Source organism: Entelurus aequoreus, linkage group LG27 (genome assembly GCF_033978785.1).
Source record: "Entelurus aequoreus isolate RoL-2023_Sb linkage group LG27, RoL_Eaeq_v1.1, whole genome shotgun sequence".
Classification (NCBI taxonomy): domain Eukaryota; kingdom Metazoa; phylum Chordata; class Actinopteri; order Syngnathiformes; family Syngnathidae; genus Entelurus; species Entelurus aequoreus.
Genome location: NC_084757.1, coordinates 9,694,800 through 9,706,914, shown reverse-complemented (window position 1 = coordinate 9,706,914; position 12,115 = coordinate 9,694,800). Strand labels below are relative to the sequence as shown.

Sequence of the window (12,115 nt, the reverse complement as noted above, 5' to 3'; positions counted from 1 at the left end):
ACTGGGGTTCAATTCCCACCTTCTACCTTCCTAGTCACGTCCGTTGTGTCCTTGGACAAGACACTTCACCCTTTGCCTCTGATGGCTGCTGGTTAGCGCCTTGCATGGCAGCTCCCACCATCAGTGTGTGAATGTGTGTGTGAATGGGTAAATGTGGAAATACTGTCAAAGTGCTTTGAGTACCTTGAAGGTAGAAAAGCGCTATACAAGTATAACCCATTTATCATTATTATCATTTACTAAAAGCAATCTTTTTCTCACAATGTGTCGACTTTTGTCTGATAAAATCGGGAACAATTTCTCATATTCTTTCTGTTTCTGTAAGATTGCAATATTTTCTCGTAAAATTATTACTTTTTAATGCAAAATTGTGACATTTGTCACATAAAATTCTGACTTTTATCGCAATATTGCCAATTGTTTTGTTGTTTTTTGAGTAAAATTATCACTTTTGTCATAATTTTGCCAAGTAAAATTCCAATTATTAATTATAATATTGCCAAAATGTAAGTTTTCTTATAAAATTGTGACTTTTGACGAGTAAAATTACGATTCTTTTCATATTTTTATTCTATTGTAATATTTTTCTATTTTGTTTCCATTTATACCCCCATTATTTACTTTTTACCTTTTAAATTCGATCTCAATTCTGTACACTGCTGCTGGAATTTTAACTTTCCTGAGGGAACTCTCCTGAAGGAATCAATAAAGTACTATCTATCTATCTATCTATAAAATTGCCAACATTTTAAGCTTTTCTTGTAAAATTGCGACTGTTATTGAGTAAAATTCAAACTTTTATCATAATATTGTTCAGTTTTTCTTGTAAAATTTTGACCCGTGTTGAGTAAAATTATGACTTTTATTTTAATACTGGAGGTAGGCATTTTTCGGAGGTCTCAAGAAGGTGTGTGTGTGTGCATGTGCGTGTTCCAATACATGATTTGTGCCTGGCTGCCAATATTTATTTAAAAATATGAAATATTTTTTAATATTTAGGCCCTCAAAAAATGTAATCTTGTACAGGTCTCTCATTGACCTAGGTGAGTAGGGGGTCTAGTGTACTCCCACTAGACCAGGGTTTTTGAAGCACCTAGGACAAGTGTTAAACTGGACCACACGGAGAACCTCTGCAAAAAAGGAGTCTTCTTCCTAAAGTAGGCTTTGAGTTCTGGTTCTGGTGCACACCCCTGACCTAAAAAAATGTGTAGTTGTGCACCTGTGGGCCGCAGGAGCTCATATATCAGCAGCTGAAGGTAGAACCAGACACTTGTCCCTGGTCAAATACAGCTTCCAACCACGTGGTCAACAACCAGACAAGTGAAAGTTCTAGAGCAGCTCTTTCAAACTTGAAGGCCGTCATGCCTCATCTCTAATGTATGGTACGGTTAATTAACCTAACCAGTATCGGCCCAGGTCTAGCTCCACTGCCCCGGGTCTACAGACTGACTTAGTATTATTGTTCTACCCACTGACTTCGTATTATTGTAGGCAGAAATATATTTGAACATCCTCGGCCATCTTTGAGCAGCCCACGCTGGACTCTGAGGTCAAAAAGCTTAATATCCGTTCACACTGATCATCCGTGTAACAGCCCATTTTCTTGTCCAATCACTTCTATTCTGATGTTTAACAGCAATTTCTTTGCTGTTGTGGAATATTTCCAGTCTCTTTTGAGTCGAGGTGATCATTTTGAGCAAGGCTGTCATTAATTGAAGGGGACCTTGATGATTTGGAATTATATGGATTTTGATCCATAAAAAAAAACATTTTCAGCCATATCGCCCAGCCCTACCTTGTCCTGTCTGAAGGGGCAGCGCGCTGTGATGTGCCGACTCTTTTTCCTCCAAGTGCCCCAGTAAGCTGGTCGGTGGTTCTGGTGAAACAGCAGCAGCTTCATGGGTCCATATTGTTGGCGGTCCGGCACGCCTTCTCCTGTGGGCCCATCCACGGCTATGCAGTCCCTGAAGAAGAATGCATGGATGATAATAATAATAATAATAATAATGATGATACACTTTTCTGCTTTAACCAGAAGCAGTAGTTTGTCTCACCTAACAGTGTTGGGCAATCTGGCTCTGGTAGGATCTGACCGGCGAGGCTTCTGGTTGATCCAGTCCCCCAGTGAGCGGGGGCTGTCAGTGGGGTGCGACAAGTAGCGGTCCAGCTCCTCCAGGGCTGACTCCTCGCACTCAACCCGGCACAGCGGCGCCATGTACATGTTTTCTTTGATCTCGAAGGGAGCAAACTTCCCACAGGCAGCGGCCAGAGTCTGACACACAAGTCCAATTAGTAGGTCTTCTAAGAATTATGTCATGTTTATTCTTATAGACACACCAGAGTGTAACAATCTGACACACAAGTCCAATTAGTAGGTCTTCTAAGAATGATGTCATGTTTATTCTTATAGACACACCTGAGTGTTACAGAGTCTGACACACAAGTCCAATTAGTAGGTCTTCTAAGAATGATGTCATGTTTATTCTTATAGACACACCAGAGTGTTAGAGTCTGACACACAAGTCCAATTAGTAGGTCTTATAAGAATGATGTCATGTTTATTCTTATAGACACACCTGAGTGTTACAGAGTCTGACACACAAGTCCAATTAGTAGGTCTTCTAAGAATGATGTCATGTTTAGTCTTACAGACACACCTGAGTGTTACAGAGTCTGACACACAAGTCCAATTAGTAGGTCTTCTAAGAATGATGTCATGTTTAGTCTTATAGACACACCTGAGTGTTACAGAGTCTGACACACAAGTCCAATTAGTAGGTCTTCTAAGAATGATGTCATGTTTATTCTTATAGACACACCAGAGTGTTAGAGTCTGACACACAAGTCAAATTAGTAGGTCTTCTAAGAATGATGTCATGTTTATTCTTATAGACACACCTGAGTGTTACAGAGTCTGACACACAAGTCCAATTAGTAGGTCTTCTAAGAATGATGTCATGTTTATTCTTATAGACACACCAGAGTGTTACAGAGTCTGACACACAAGTCCAATTAGTAGGTCTTCTAAGAATGATGTCATGTTTATTCTTTTAGACACACCTGAGTGCTACAGAGTCTGACACACCTGAGTGTTACAGAGTCTGACACACAAGTCCAATTAGTAGGTCTTCTAAGAATGATGTCATGTTTAGTCTTATAGACACACCTGAGTGTTACAGAGTCTGACACACAAGTCCAATTAGTAGGTCTTCTAAGAATGATGTCATGTTTATTCTTATAGACACACCAGAGTGTTAGAGTCTGACACACAAGTCCAATTAGTAGGTCTTCTAAGAATGATGTCATGTTTATTCTTATAGACACACCTGAGTGTTACAGAGTCTGACACACAAGTCCAATTAGTAGGTCTTCTAAGAATGATGTCATGTTTATTCTTATAGACACACCAGAGTGTTACAGAGTCTGACACACAAGTCCAATTAGTAGGTCTTCTAAGAATGATGTCATGTTTATTCTTATAGACACACCAGAGTGTTAGAGTCTGACACACAAGTCCAATTAGTAGGTCTTCTAAGAATGATGTCATGTTTATTCTTATAGACACACCTGAGTGTTACAGAGTCTGACACACAAGTCCAATTAGTAGGTCTTCTAAGAATGATGTCATGTTTATTCTTATTGACACACAAGTCCAATTAGTAGGTCTTCTAAGAATGATGTCATGTTTATTCTTATAGACACACCAGAGTGTTACAGAGCCTGACACAGAAGTTGGATTCAAAGAGAGAAATGTGTGTGCAGAGACTGAGCTCAACTCACCTTTGGAGCCTGCTGGATTTTAGATTTCTGCAAAAACCTGGTGATCTCTGCTTTTTCAGCTTTGATCCGCTAGGAGACAAAGGCCACATGGATAGAGGTTACAGCGTGGTGTGTGTAGATGTTACTAATATTACTGCTTCATCAGGTGTAGTCTGCAGGACAGAAATGGAAGTACGCGCGGAAATGCTTGGGAACATGACCTGATGCTCGTCCACACAACGTCCCACTTTTCAACTGCTTGTTTTAACTTACCATATTTTTCAGACCATAGTGCGCCCCGGATTGAAGCGCATTGAAGGAGCCATATTATAATGTTATTTTTCTACATTTAAACACTTCCTTGTGGTCTACATAACATGTCATGGTGGTTCTTTGGTCAAAATGTCGCATAGATGATGTTTTACAGAACATCCTCAAGATGCTTTCTGACCGTCTCTTCGGGACGCGCCGTTTGTGGGCGCTCTTATTTACATTACAATTCCCCATAACAAGAGCATAAAGAAAAAGGAGCTTATTGACTCGACGCGGACTACAATGGCGGACGCACGCACATTTTCGGAATATCCCAAATACTCATCAGCAGGTACCAATAGGTAAGAAATGTTGTTTGTGAACGACATCATGGGTGTAACATCAATGTACAAACAATCATACACACACAACACATCTAATCTGTTGTGAACGACATCATTGATGTAAAATCAATGTACAAACAATCATACACACACAACACACCTCATCTGTTGTGTTGTTGTGAACGACATCATGGATGCAACATCAATGTACAAACAATCATACACACACAACACATCTCATCTGTTGTGTTGTTGTGAACGACATCATTGATGTAAAATCAATGTACAAACAATCATACACACACAACACACCTCATCTGTTGTGTTGTTGTGAAGGACATCATGGATGTGACATCAATGTACAAAATCACAACACACCATCTGCTTGTGTTAACGTGATAATTGTGATAATTTAACGAGTGCAATGTTGAAAGCAGGTGTACTTTGGAGTCTAAAGGTGCAATCAGAACAAACTAAAAATGATGCAATTGCTATGATCAGGTGACTTTTATAGGAAGACATTTCAAGTGAATCCAACATTCACAAGGAACTAATGTGCAGTCATGAACTCACCTCTTTCTTTTCTTTCATGCGCTTCTCCTCCTCTTTCTTTCGCTTCTCCTCCAGCTTGGCCCTGGGAAAGGTGACATTTAGTGTGGGAAAGGTGACATTCAGTGTGGCGACGGTGACATTCAGTGTGGCGACGTTCAGTGTGGCGACGGTGACATTCAGTGTGGCGACGGTGACATTCAGTGTGGCGACGGTGACATTCAGTGTGGCAACGGTGACATTTAGTGTGGTGAAAGTGACATTTAATGTGGCGAAGGTGACATTTAGTGTGGTGAAAGTGACATTTAGTGTGGTGAAAGTGACATTTAGTGTGGTGAAGGTGACATTTAGTGTGGTGAAAGTGACATTTAGTGTGGCGAAGGTGACATTTAGTGTGGTGAAAGTGACATTTAGTGTGGTGAAGGTGACATTTAGTGTGGTGAAAGTGACATTTAGTGTGGCGAAGGTGACATTTAGTGTGGCGAAGGTGACATTTAGTGTGGCGAAGGTGACATTTAGTGTGGCGAAGGTGACATTTAGTGTGGCGAAGGTGACATTTAGTGTGGCGAAGGTGACATTTGGTGTGGCGAAGGTGACATTTGGTGTGGCGAAAGTGACATTCGGTGTGGTGAAAGTTACATTCGGTGTGGCGACAGTGACATTCGGTGTGGTGAAAGTGATAATAGGTGTGGTAGCATTTGGTGTGGTGGAGGTGACATTTGGTGTGGTGGAGGTGACATTTGGTGTGGCGGAGGTGACATTTGGTGTGGTGAAGGTGACATTTGGTACGCCTTGAGAGATTGAAGGTGTGACTCACTCTATCTTGGATTTGCGTTGCTCCTCCTTTGCTTTGACCCTCTCTGCCTTTTCCCACTCCTCCTTCTCCTTCTTCTCCCGTCTCTCCTGCTCTTCCTTCTCCTTCTTCTCGCGCTTCTCCTTCTCGCGCTCTTCTTTCAGCCGGCGGCTCTCTTCCCTCTTCTTGTCTTTGGCAGCTTTGGCTTCTTCCTTCAGCCGCTCCCTCTCTTGGCGCACACGCAGCCTGGCCTCTTGCTCCTGTTGAGTCTTCAGGGGCAGAAGGATCAGGACTCAGTCTGGTCCGTCTATTTACACACCTGTCAAGTCTCTAATGCCACGTAGACTACTTACTAAATACAGACTTTGAAATATTTGTAATCACAGATATGGACATTCCATTTTTGCATCACCAAATAAAGTTATTGATCAAGATGTTTTCATTACACTTAAAGGTGCCATATGTAATAATTGAATGTCAAGTCATCATTAAATGGCCCTGATAAGTCAAAAGGCATTATTGTTCTTTTCCAATGCCTCTATCACTGAAAACGGTAGTTCAGCCGGGATACGCTCATTTCAAAATTAGATTTACACTCACAAAATCTTATTGTTTTCATTTGGATGCCCCGCCCTCCACCGTTTGACCAATTAGAAAGTCTGTGAGTGTGTCACATCCAGTTTGCCAGTTACACAGCGCCATCTTGGTCTGGCTACTGCCATTGGTAAAGTTACCAAACATGTCAGACCTTAGTACATCTAAAAGTTACCATTCTCAACTTATTCATGACAAAGCCAGGAACAAAACCAGGATTTTTATCGGGATGTCTTTGAAAGATGGAGACCATTGAAGATGTTTTCATCTGACGCCACATTTGTTAATTTCCTCCTTGATAGGTAAGTAAGGCATTTACGTTTTCTTATTACTTGTAATAAATGGAAATGGACATTTGGTATGTAAGCTATATTGTCCAATACAGTCTATGATCTTGTCTAACAAAGATGGTATGTTCCTGCAACCAATGCTTAGTGTGATGGTGCTTCGCTCCTAGTGTAATGCTTATCATGCAAGCCCGGTCAATGACACATCGACATATAGCCTGTATGTCGATGTGTCATCCAACTGACAGGGCAAAATATATTTTGGACAAATAAAACCTATGTGGTTATGGGTAGTGTCAGTGCCTATTTCCTCCTCAATATGCTGATATGCTGAGGAAATGGGTTTCAACATTAGTCATCATGGCAGTATGAAACGTATGGAGACAGCCAAATCACATGATAAAATAATTCCTCATTGGTGTTTGCATATTGTGGACTACATGTACCAAGTTATATGGCAACCTGAAACCTTCGAAAAAGTGGCCTATAGGCATACTTTGGTAAAATGTCTTCTCTTTAGTTTTGGGCGTACATTATGCTGCTAAGCATGCTCTACCTATTTCCACCAGTATAACTATTGCTAGCGTTGGTTGTAGTCTTTGTTTTCTGATAGTAGTGACAATAACCATATGATTGCCATTTGTTGTGATATTGTACGCAGGCATGACGTTCGTCTACCTGAAAATAGCCTAATTTCTGTGTCAAATGTGTTGGTTAGAGATTTGTTATTGACAAAACGGTTGTCTATTCAGCTATTATGGTCCCAGCACCTTGACCCCTAGTAAGAGGCAGTGGAAGTTTGAAGTTCCTTGGAGTAGCACAGTACATCCAGCTGCATATCTGGCAACCTCAGTCAGGGAGAGAGGGAGGGGACTACAGAATTGTGACCGTGATTGCAGTACCATTTCTGGCCAGATTATTACATATGACACCTTTAAGAAGGGAGGGTAAAAATATGACAAATCCGGTAAGAGAGCAGCAATTTAACGTGACCAAGACTGACATAAAGAGTAAACATTAGGGCTGCAACAACTAATCGATTAAAATCGATTATAAAAATAGTTGGCGATTAATTTAGTCATCGATTCGTTGGATCTATGCTATGCGCATGCGCTGAGGCTACGTTTTTTTTTTACCTTTATTTATAAACTGCAACATTTACAAACAGCTGAGAAACAATAATCAAAATAATAGGGGTGTAACGGTATGTGTATTTGTGTCGAACCGTTTCGGTACGGGGGTTTCGGTTCGGTGCGGAGGCGTACCGAACGAGTTTCCACACGGACATATTAAGTAGCGTACTGCACGTTGTGTAAACAATACTCAAAATGCCGGACATTTGAGGCATTTAAAAAACTCCGCCCTGACAGCTACGCAAAAGAGGACATGTCCGGTGAAAAGAGGACGTACGGTCAGTCTATCGTAGCCCGTTAGCTGCTAGCAAAAGAGGACATGTCCGGACTAGGATAGACTGACCATACGTCCTCTTTTCACCGAACATGTCCTCTTTTGCGGAGCTGTCAGGGCGGAGTTTCTTAAATGTCTCAAATGTCCGGCATTTTGAGTTATGGTTGCGTGTATTAACAATGTGCGTTCAGGGTTAAGAATAGGGATGTCCCGATCCAGGTTTTTGCACTTCCGATCCGATACCGATACTGGCCTTATCCGAGCTTGTATTAAAGTTTAAAGTTATTTAGCCTACTTAGTTGTCAGATTCATGTTGAAAAGGGTTTTAGTACTCTCGATAACAACTAGCCAGCTGAATTAGGTGAGTTTGAATAATACACAATGGAGATGTTGACGTGCGGAGTTTCAAACACTCTTCATTTTCTAGCAGGGGACTTTTCCAAATGATGCTACATATTAGCAGTAATGCTACTTTTTATAGCAACGCTTTTGCCCCACACTTGACAAATTACGATTGTCTGTTCGACATATTCCCACTCGAAGCCAAACCACCGCCAGACGATGGACCCCCAGCTGTTTTTGTTGGGAATGAATGAATTCTTCCTTCATTATCACCGCTCACACGGCTACGCTAGCATCACAGCTAACGTTAGCCATGCTGCTACCTCTCTGCTGGGAGAGGGCATATACGTATGTGACGTGACAGTATGTGACGTGTGTAAGAAGGTGCGCTTGCTGTCTGTGAGAAGCAGACACAAGAAGGAGTGGGAAGAGCCTGTCGTGTAATGCCAGCAGCTAAAAGCAACTGCGTGAGAAGGTATACTCGAATATCACGATATAGTAATTTTCTATATCGCACAGAGACAGCTGACATTTTTACCGGTAACTTTTAATTCACATGGCCGTCTTAACGGTTAGGACACAGTCCTGTGGATGTGTTGAAGGTGTGCTGGAAAATGCGGAACGGAAATTAGGGAGCAGCAGAAAAGTGGAATGTATTATTTAAATCTGTGCGTTGGAAAACACAGACCGGAATTTTTTTTTAAACTGGATCAGGATCGGCATTTTCCCATGCCTTGCCGATACGCATTTTTTGGAAAATATCGGCGGCCGATCATCCCTAGTTAAGAAGGTTAAAAACTAAACAAATTGTGCGCGCAGCAGCATTGGTGAGGGAGGGGCAGAGACAGAGAGAGTGAGAGAGTTATGATAAACGTGCATGCGTCACCAGGCTCTGCTTTTTATCCATAGATTTATCAGATTTAATTTTTTATTATGTATAGCATGGGTGTCAAAAGTGTGCATTTTTGTAAAATTGTCCTTGTTTTATTTGGCAAGTTGAAAGAACATGGCGCCAGTATGCTGTTTTTTTCCCAATAAAATACTGAAAAGGATAGAAATGTAGTTTGTCTCTTTTATCCGATTATTAATCGATTAATCGAAGCAATGATCGACTATCAAATTAGTTGTTAGTTGCAGCCCTAGTAAACATACAAGTAGAGGAGGGAATCTTTGGAAACTCATGATTCATGAAGCCATTGTTTATACAGCTTTAATTATACTGCATATTATTATATTGTTAAACCATCACATATTAATACATATTGTAAGTATATTCCCTTTCATTAATACTAATACATCCATAAGGCTCCTCATTTGGCTACTGACATATGCAACACTGCATTATTTCTGGGGTTTTTCAGCATAGACACGTAGAAATAGAAGACCAGATACATGAGAACTGTAGCAGCCTGCTAAGTGAATAAACAAATAGGATTCTCTACTCTGCAAGCCGGCATCTTTAATTAATTTGTGTGCTTTATAAAACCACAAAATGTTCGGACACTTTGGCCCCATAAAGACGTGTGTCATCTGTCTATTAATTCATATCTATGGCCGACAGACGTGTTGCCAAACTTGTTATTGTCTCTCCTCAATTCATCTACTTGCCAACTTCCTCTGCTTTGTTGGTTTTTCTCTGATGCGGTTCCTATTAGCCTGATGTTGAAATGTACAATCACAGATTTTTTTTTCTTCTTTCACAACTTCAGATTCTAGCTAGCTTAGCACCGCAGTTAGTTAGCATTTAGAGAATGTATGTTTGGATATTTGTCCATCCATTTGAGCATCGCCCTCGTTCCGGTCGTGATGCATCGGAGACCCATCATTTCCCCCACATCTACATACAAAAGGGAAACTGCTTTTTAATCTTGCCTTGTTACTCCGATCTTTAAAGGGGAAACACGATCTAAGATTTTAACATGTTTAAAAAGCTGCTTTTTAGACAATTCATGCAATAATTTGTCTTTCTTTTCGCGCGTGTAAAGGTTACGGTGCTAACTGCTCTTCTCATTGACCCCTGGCAATATGACCCGCATGAAGCCACAGGGTGGAAGAAAACCACCAAATAAGAGATCAGCTCACCTTTAACGAGCGTCTTTTCGTCCTTTTCTGATCTGCAGGGACTTTAGGAGTGTTTGCTGGCTCCTAGGAAGAAAATATATCAGCTTGAATATGTTCATAGTAGTACAGTATACATGTTTCAGTTGTTGTATGATTTAATGACAACGTGCTAGGAGGACATTGCAATCTTTAGGCAGGTAACTAAATGTGTCTATCACAGGATTGGAACTTTCAAATTAGTCATTTCCACTTCTGTGCCAACTAAAAATGGAGTCAATTAGTCAACAATACTTCAGGGATCCCAGTTAAGTCAACAAAAACATAAAGGAATTGAACACTCTTAGCCAGTGTTCAAGGGGGCCCTGATATATATATATATATATATGTGTATATATATATATATATGTGTGTATATATATATATATATATATACTGTATGTATATATATATATATATATATATATATATATATATACACATTAAGAGTGTTACTAAAACGGTCTTCTTTCATCTCCGTAATATCGCTAAAATTCGTTCCATTTTGTCCACAAGCGATGCTGAGATCATTATTCATGCGTTCGTTACATCTCGTCTCGATTACTGTAACGTATTATTTTCGGGCCTCCCTATGTCTAGCATTAAAAGATTACAGATGGTACAAAATGCGGCTGCTAGACTTTTGACAAAAACAAGAAAGTTTGATCATATTACGCCTATACTGGCTCACCTGCACTGGCTTCCTGTGCACTTAAGATGCGACTTTAAGGTTTTACTACTTACGTATAAAATACTACACGGTCAAGCTCCTGCCTATCTTGCCGATTGTATTGTACCATATGTCCCGGCAAGAAATCTGCGTTCAAAGAACTCTGGCTTATTAGTGATTCCCAGAGCCCAAAAAAAGTCTGCGGGCTATAGAGCGTTTTCTATTCGGGCTCCAATACTATGGAATACCCTCCCGGTAAAAGTTAGAGATGCTACCTCAGTAGAAGCATTTAAGTCTCATCTTAAAACTCATTTGTATACTCTAGCCTTTAAATAGACTCCCTTTTTAGACCAGTTGATCTGCCGTTTCTTTTCTTTTCTTTTCTACTCTGCTCCGGGGTGGACCGCTAGCCTGTCCATCAGATGGGGACATCTCTACGCTGCTGACCCGTCTCCGCTCGGGATGGTTCCCGCTGGCCCCACCATGGACTGGACTTTCGCTGATGTGTTGGACTTTCACAATGTTATGTCAGACCCACTCGACACCGAGGATGTCGTTGTGGCTTGTACAGCCCTTTGAGACACTTGTGATTTAGGGCTATATAAATAAACATTGATTGATTGATTGATGATATATATATATATATAAGGGGTGTGGGGAAAAATCGATTCGAATTCGAATCGCGATTCTCACGTTGTGCGATTCAGAATCGATTCTCATTTTTAAAAAATCGATTTTTTAATTTTATTTAATTAATCAATCCAACAAAACAATACACAGCAATACCATAACAATGCAATCCAATTCCAAAACCAAACCCGACCCAGCAACACTCAGAACTGCAATAAACAGAGCAATTGAGAGGAGACACAAACACGACACAGAACCAAAAGTAGTGAAACAAAAATTAATATTATCAACAACAGTATCAATATTAGTTACAATTCCAACATAGCAGTGATTAAAAATCCCTCATTGACATTATCATTAAACATTTATAAAAAAATTTTTAAAAAGAACA

The 12,115-nt window shown here is 40.4% G+C and overlaps 1 protein-coding gene across 3 annotated transcripts in view; it reads right to left on the bottom strand.

Annotated features, from left to right (window-relative positions):
• The window catches only part of chaf1a (chromatin assembly factor 1, subunit A (p150)), a 33,325-nt gene that overhangs the window by 12,874 nt on the left and 8,336 nt on the right, over positions 1-12,115 (bottom strand). For all 3 annotated transcript variants that reach the window (XR_009824752.1, XM_062038683.1, XM_062038684.1), the window contains exons 4-9: positions 10,410-10,472; positions 5,722-5,966; positions 4,929-4,989; positions 3,781-3,849; positions 2,055-2,272; positions 1,796-1,964 (exon numbers count right to left, since the gene is read on the bottom strand). Coding sequence is in view for 2 of the 3 variants with exons in the window: in XM_062038683.1 (XP_061894667.1) it covers positions 1,796-1,964; positions 2,055-2,272; positions 3,781-3,849; positions 4,929-4,989; positions 5,722-5,966; positions 10,410-10,472 (825 nt within the window). In the remaining variant the exon portion in view is untranslated. The remainder of the gene's footprint in view (positions 1-1,795; positions 1,965-2,054; positions 2,273-3,780; positions 3,850-4,928; positions 4,990-5,721; positions 5,967-10,409; positions 10,473-12,115) is intronic.